This window comes from Dioscorea cayenensis, unplaced genomic scaffold (assembly GCF_009730915.1).
Source record: "Dioscorea cayenensis subsp. rotundata cultivar TDr96_F1 unplaced genomic scaffold, TDr96_F1_v2_PseudoChromosome.rev07_lg8_w22 25.fasta BLBR01000942.1, whole genome shotgun sequence".
NCBI lineage: Eukaryota > Viridiplantae > Streptophyta > Magnoliopsida > Dioscoreales > Dioscoreaceae > Dioscorea > Dioscorea cayenensis.
In genome coordinates, this window is record NW_024087333.1 from 20,836 (window position 1) to 27,832 (window position 6,997).

General features: G+C 33.9%; 1 protein-coding gene across 1 annotated transcript; it reads left to right on the forward strand.

The window, feature by feature from the left end:
- The first annotated feature begins 2,565 nt into the window (after window positions 1–2,565).
- LOC120255316 (probable disease resistance protein At5g63020) lies at window positions 2,566–6,997 on the forward strand. Its single transcript, XM_039263158.1, has 2 exons — window positions 2,566–2,827; window positions 5,492–6,997. Exons 1-2 carry the CDS (start codon window positions 2,606–2,608, stop codon window positions 6,365–6,367), a joined length of 1,098 nt encoding a protein of 365 aa, XP_039119092.1. The 5' UTR covers window positions 2,566–2,605; the 3' UTR covers window positions 6,368–6,997.

Here is a 6,997-nt window from a genome sequence, read left to right on the forward strand (position 1 = left end):
AAACCTCTCAAGCACAATGTAAAAAAAAAATAATAAATAAATAAATGGATTGACTAAATTAAGGCAATCCTATTCTCCTCAAAAGGCAATTTCATCATTAATGGAGAATAATTAGGTTACGTCAGAAGGAGACCTTCTCTCCCTCTTGCTTTTTGTGTTGGTCACATATGTGCTTAGTTTAATGTTCAACCATACCTTGGAATAAGGAATTCTTTATGGTGTCCCTCGAGGTGTCCAGGGTAAGATGTACCACCTTCAATATGTGGATGATCTTCTTGCAGTCACTATAGGAGGGCAGGAGGACTTGCGTATCATCAACTTATTCTCATCTTTTTTGAAGGTATATCAGGTTTGACTGTCAATTTCTAGAAAACCTGTTTATATACCTCTGTAAAAAAATAAGTTGCCTGATGAAAACTTAGCTAAGACTCTCAACTGTGATAGGGGTACCCTCGTTGTGAATTATCTTAGGGTACCCATTTCTAGGTGTTGGCCGAATCACCAAGTTTGGGGGAGCTAATTTCAAAGATTCAATCAAAATTGACAACCTGAAAAGCCAAACTTCTTTCTCTAAGTGGTAGGCTCACACTAGTCAACTCAGTCCTTTTTACCATCCCAAACTATTGGATGTCTATTTCAAACTGCCCTGCTAGCTAATCAAGGCAATTGACAAGTTTTTTTTTGTGTGCCAAGATGAGAGGCTAGACCGCTAAGAAAGGCAAGGGTGTGCATAAGTCTTGGTCTAGCAAGTGGGAACGGGGCCCATGTACACGTGGGCGCTTGGACCACCCGCACACAACCACTACTCACACTCCTCGAAATGTTTTCTCACCCATGATTCGAACTCTCACCACTTATGAAGGGTTCTAATGGGAACCTGGCTCCCAATAGACCGCTTGGCCATCAGTAAGGCAATTGATAAGATTAAAAAAGACTTCTTCTGGTCTGGATCGAACATCGATCACCCTAAAATGTGTTTGGTTAAGTGGCAATGGATCTATAGATCAAGGGTTGGGGAATTCTGAATCTCGAAGTCTTCAACACAGCGCTTTTAACAAAATGATGGTGGAAAATAGTGACTGGAGCTCCCTGGTGTGGGGATAAAATCATCCTTTTCAACTATTCAAACTCTATTCATGCATGGAACCTGCACTGTAGACCGCCGAACAAAAGGTCGTTTATTTAGAATAAGATGCTACACTGTCTTTAACTTTTTCAAGCTTGGGTTTCCTCGATGGTGCACAATGGTGAAGACACACTTTTTTGGATGGATACGTAGGTGGAAAACTATGCTTCTAAAGATCTTTGGCAAAATCTTTTTAGTGCTTCTAAAAGGCCGCTAGGTGCACTCAGAGATTTGTTGCATCTTACCCAATCTAACTGGTTTAAAGCAAAGATGCTTCTTTGGCCGCTTGAATCAACAACCACAATCTTGTTACGCATGAATTTAGGGACTGCAAGAAGGGTCTTTCACCTCTAATGGAGTCTTCTCAATTAAATCAATGTATGGCTTTCTTATTCATGGAGGAGTTACGTGTAGAACCACCAATTTAATCTGCAAATCCCCTTACCGAAAAAAAAAATTAGTATATTCAATTGGCTCGCCTGGAACAATAGTATCCTTAACTTGGATAATCTTGCTGCGAGAGGTTGCATCAAGCTTCCAACAACCACCTATGTGATGTGCAATGTGGAGATCGAAACTATGTACCATTTGTTCCTTTTGTGCCTTTTTGTTGAAGATTGTGATCATTTCTAGCTTCTTACTTCCGACTACCACCCACCTCATTTAGTCCTTGCTTTGTGGGGGAGTTGGTGCTCTCTTATCCCCGATCCTAACAATGATGTGGCAGACTTAATTGTTAGATCTATACTTTGGAATGTCTAACTTGAAAGAAATACTCGTATCTTTAGCAACATATGCTCTATGCAAAGATCTGTTCTTTTGAAATGTATTCATATGTTCATGCATTGGTTAAATATAGTACTAGAAGCTAAAAAATCTAAAATGGAGGGCCCAACTTCAGCACCTAGGTGTAGTTTGAAGTTCCTTAAGGGCCAAACTAAGGTTACCGACTATTAGTTTGAGTATAGTCTCTTGATTATATGTGGTCTCTAATTGCCCCTTTGGGGCTGAGTGACCTTTGTTTTTCTTTTGTTTTTAATGGTGGCCTTCTAGGCCTTTGTATATGGTTGTCTTGTGGCTTCCACTATAGTGGAACTTTGTATATTTTCTTATATTTTAAATGCATGCAATTTATTCATTTTTTTAAAATATATATATATATATATATAGTGATAAATGTATCAAGTCGTAGTCAAGTCACTATCTACTTATTAGCTACTAGTACATAACTTTAGCATTGACTGGTCAACTTGCTATCTACGCAGCCAAAATAGTGATAAAGTTAGGTACATTATCACTATCTACGCAACCAGATTTATAAGAAAAAATTTCCATAAATGACAACATGAGAGGGATTTAGGTATTATTAAATAAGATTAATAATCTGCATAGATAAGACCATTGCTCAATGTTAAAGTTCCTATTCATATTCTCAATCATTAATTTACATCAACTCAGTGAGGTTTAGATGTGAGAAATATGGAGATTATGAACACTTGCTTGGGGGCACTGTGTACTTGCATCCAGCACCCTACTGTCAGAGAAAAACTGAGCTCCATTACAAGCCCAAAAGAATTTTTGGATGAGGCGGAGAGGAAATTTCAAGATCTCAAGAATAATTGTGTCCTCCGAGATGAGGAATTAGTGGCCGATAGACCTGGGATGCAACTCACAGATCAAGTTCAAAGATGGCATGACAAGGTTTGATCTAGTCTTTTCTTTCCATAAAACCATAATGTTGCCGTAATTAGAAAGAAGTGTTTTTTTTTTTGTTTTTTGTTTTTCCCTTGTGTATCCTTCAAAATGGGCTTGATTATGATGTTATTCCTTCGCTGTTTATTACTAATCATACAAGTTTTATAAACCCAACCATTTTTAGGGCCTAACAATAAATGTTGAAATGTCAAAGATGGCGCCCTTTGATTCTTTTTAATTTCATTTCTTCTTCTTACAACTCTCCTTCTCTTTCTAATTTTATGTTTCTCAAATAAAATTATGGTGGAATCAGTAGAAATAAAGCTTTTGGCATGCTACCTCAAAATCCAAGGAGAGTGATTTAGGGGCAAAAATAATAAATAATAATAATAATAATAATTTATTTATTTATTATTTATTTATTTTTTGGCAAGATCTATATTTGCTTTCTTTTAAGTTGCCATCAATGTAAGTACTCTCATGTCTTTCACTGATCACAAAAGAATCTGTTTCATCTTATTCAAAATAATGTACTTTATTATTATTATTATTTTTTTGAATAAGGTGGATAAACCACTAATTTATTAAAGAAGAGTAATGTAATTTATTCTTAGGAACAACCTAATTTATAATTCCCCCAAATAATAATTTCATATATTTGAAACCTCTTGAAATTTAACAGACAACAATTCTTTGCAAATTTGATTTCTTAGAAAATCACTCTCAGTTGTGTTTTAATCTTGTAAAAAATATTATATTTCAAGGTCCTTGTGAAAATCAAGAAAATATCAGTAACTTAAATAAGAGGATTCACTTGCTCAAGTAGTATTCCCTTCTTCTTGTTTCGTTGTTGAATAAAATAATAGCTTGTGCCAATAAACTGAACCACTTTGATAATAAAAATTGAGGTTTCCCACAAACTTCAGTAGACTTGAGTTGTGGTATTATATGCAACTGCATCAATACCATACATACCCCATGAGTAGATAATGCAACAATTGGATGCCTTGTTAAAAGAACATGCACTTAAAGTTCTGGATTATATCCAAATTGTTATTTTATTTCTTGAACCCAAATTATATTCAAATTTGCCCTCCAATGGCTTCATCATTCTCATCTTTAGTCCTTAGGCAAACAGTATTATTTGTTCTGATAATGTACTTAAAATCAATGTTGTCGACATCGGACCGACGGCCGGTTCAACCGAAAAACGCGAGCCGTGCCATGTACCACCCGTGAGATATCTATGACCGGGTATTAAAAACCACAGTGTACACGATGACCGAGGTTCAACTGAACCCTAGGGTTGACCCGTACGGGTCAATCAGTCATAAATCGTTTAATACAATATTTAATAATTTATTATTATTTTCTCATTAAAAACCACAAAATCATGTATATTTATTAATATTAATTTATAATTTATAATCAATAAATAGAATTACAATATATATATATATATACCAACAAAAATTAACATTTAAAAATAAAATATATTAATGTATTATGTAAATACTTTCTAAAAATTTAATTTATTAAGAAAATAAAACAATAAATGAGTGTAATTTTATTATAAAAATATAAAATTAAAGTATTCTAATTAAATAAAAAATATAAGAAAATTTAAAACAAAATAAAAACTCAATTGAGATATAAGAATTAGTGAATTAAATTTCTTATTTATTTTAACAAAATCAACCAATAAACAAATAAATAAATAAATAACACCGAGAGAAGTTTGATAATTATATATTAATATATTAAATTTGTAAATATTTAAAAAATGTAAAAATAAATGACAAAAGTAGAAAACTCTACTGTATATAAGGTCATTTATCAATTTAAATATCAAATTTGAGTAGGTTTTTATAATATAATTATGGATTTAATATTATATTTGCTTATTATTAATTATTATAATATTTTTATATTTAATTATTGATTTCTGTTCAACCCTGGCTCAACCCATTGACCCTCGACTGCAGACACTGCAGGGTCATTCTCGGCCCAGTCGACAACCTTGCTTAAAATATTAGTCATTTTGACATGAGGTGGCACTTGACATAGGAAGGAAAGTCTTAAGACTTGTCATGTTAGATTTTTCTTCAAACGGAATTATATCCGTGTCAAAATTCATATTTATAAACACACCGTTGACAAGTTCATATTTGAATTTTTTTTATGAATATTTACGCATACCCTTATAAAGTTTATATTTATACTGATCCAACAAATTAATTTCTTTTAACATTCAGTTGATTTTAGAATATATTTTAAACTTCACTAGTTTTTTTTTTATTAAAAAAACACATTGTTCTTTGGTGAGTAATTTCTATGCTGAGCTAGCTACCTACTTAAAGTTCTTTTTTAAAAAAATCGTACCAATTTGACTTTTGAATCTTTTTTAACAAAATTCTATTTATACCTTGAAGAAATTGATCAGAGTTAAGTGTAAAAATTTAATTGATATTCAATTTGTACAAATCCCTTAGAAACACTATCTTCATCGCTATCAAATTTAATATATTTGGTTAATCCCCATGAAACCTTGTCATAGTACCACTCATCTTGAAAGGAATGACCTCTACCATTCATTGATCTACATCAATTTTGTTTTATATTTTTAATTTAGAGTTACCAATTTTTTTTGTAAATCTCACCAACAAACAGGTACATCATCAAGAGAAAGAAATTATGATAAATCAAATGAAGGATGACTACAACGATAGAGGTTGCCTTCTTGGAAGTTGCTCTCTCAATTTGTGGGCTAACTACAAAATTAGCCAAAGTTCAATCAAGTTACTCAAAGAGATCAATAACTTGAGGACTGAACATGATGCTTTCCAAGAAATAACAAAAACACAATCTCCAATAGCAGTTGAGGAGATCCTCACTTCAAAAAAACCTGTGGGCAACATAATAAAGTTAAATCTCGAGAAAGTTTGTGGTTATTTGGCATATGACAATGTATCAATGGTGGGTATTTGGGGCATGGGAGGGGTCGGAAAGACAAATCTCTTGAATGAAATCAATAACACATTACAAGGTGGTGATGCTTACAACATGGAGTTCAAGTATGTCATTTATCTGGTAGTTTCAAAAGAACCTCAATTTGAGAAGCTTCAAAAGGAGATATCTGAAAGGTTGGGATTGCAACCTCCTCACTCTATGAAGAATGATATATTTGAGTTTTTGAAGAACAAGGACTTTTTGCTACTCTTAGATGATATATGGAAGGCAGTGGACCTTCCTGAAACCCTTGGAATTCCACTTCCTCACCATCAAAGCCAAAATTGGGAAGACAAAGGTCCAAGGTACAAGCACAAGGTGATCTTCACAACCAGAGAAGATGATGTGTGTGCTCAGATGAAGGCTGACAAGAAGATCAAAGTTGAATGTTTGGATGGAGAAGAAGCATGGCATCTTTTCATGCAGCACGCAAATGAAGAGATCATCAATTCCAATGTTGTTATTAAAAAACTAGCAAGGGAAATTATGAAGAGATCATCAATTCCAATGGTGCACAAGCTTACCACTTGCCCTTAAAGTCATTGGTCGAGCCATGTCAAATAAGAAGACACCAGAAGAGTGGCGTCACATGCTGAAGTTGTTAATCAAGGTGGACATCAAGACCGTCACTGATATCGAAGAATCATTGTTTCACAACTTAAAGGTCAGTTATGATAATTTGGTTAGTGATACTCTGCGAGAATGTTTCTTGTGTTGTGCTCAATGGCCTGAAGATGAGCGCATTCCAGTCTATGATCTCATAGAGCACTGGATTGCACTTGGATTGATCAATGACTTTGGAAACATTGGGGAAGCCTTTGACGAGGGATATTCTATTATTGCAAAATTAAATGAAGCATGTTTGTTGGAATTGGGATTTTACTTTAACTCTGGTGATGAGTATGTCAAATTACATGATGTGATTCGTGATATGGCGCTGTGGATTGTATCCGAGTGTGGGAAGAAAAAGAACAAATGGATTGTTTGTGGAAGAGGTGATGATTTAAGACAATTTTCAGAGTGGGAAGCAGGCAATTGGAAGGAGACAGAACTAATATCTTTTAAAGGTACTAACTTTAACAAGACTCTCCAGAAATTATTAAGTGATCAAAATATTGACAAAAAGGGCCAAGTTTCTTGTGTATCAACTTCTCCAAGATATCCTAA

Excerpts from the sequence above, each read along its gene's own strand:
- LOC120255316 (XM_039263158.1), top strand. The coding sequence starts at position 2,606 with ATGGAGATTATGAACACTTGCTTGGGGGCACTGTGTACTTGCATCCAG. Across the intron at positions 2,828-5,491 it reads TTCAAAGATGGCATGACAAG|GTACATCATCAAGAGAAAGA; the intron begins GTTTGATCTAGT and ends ACCAACAAACAG.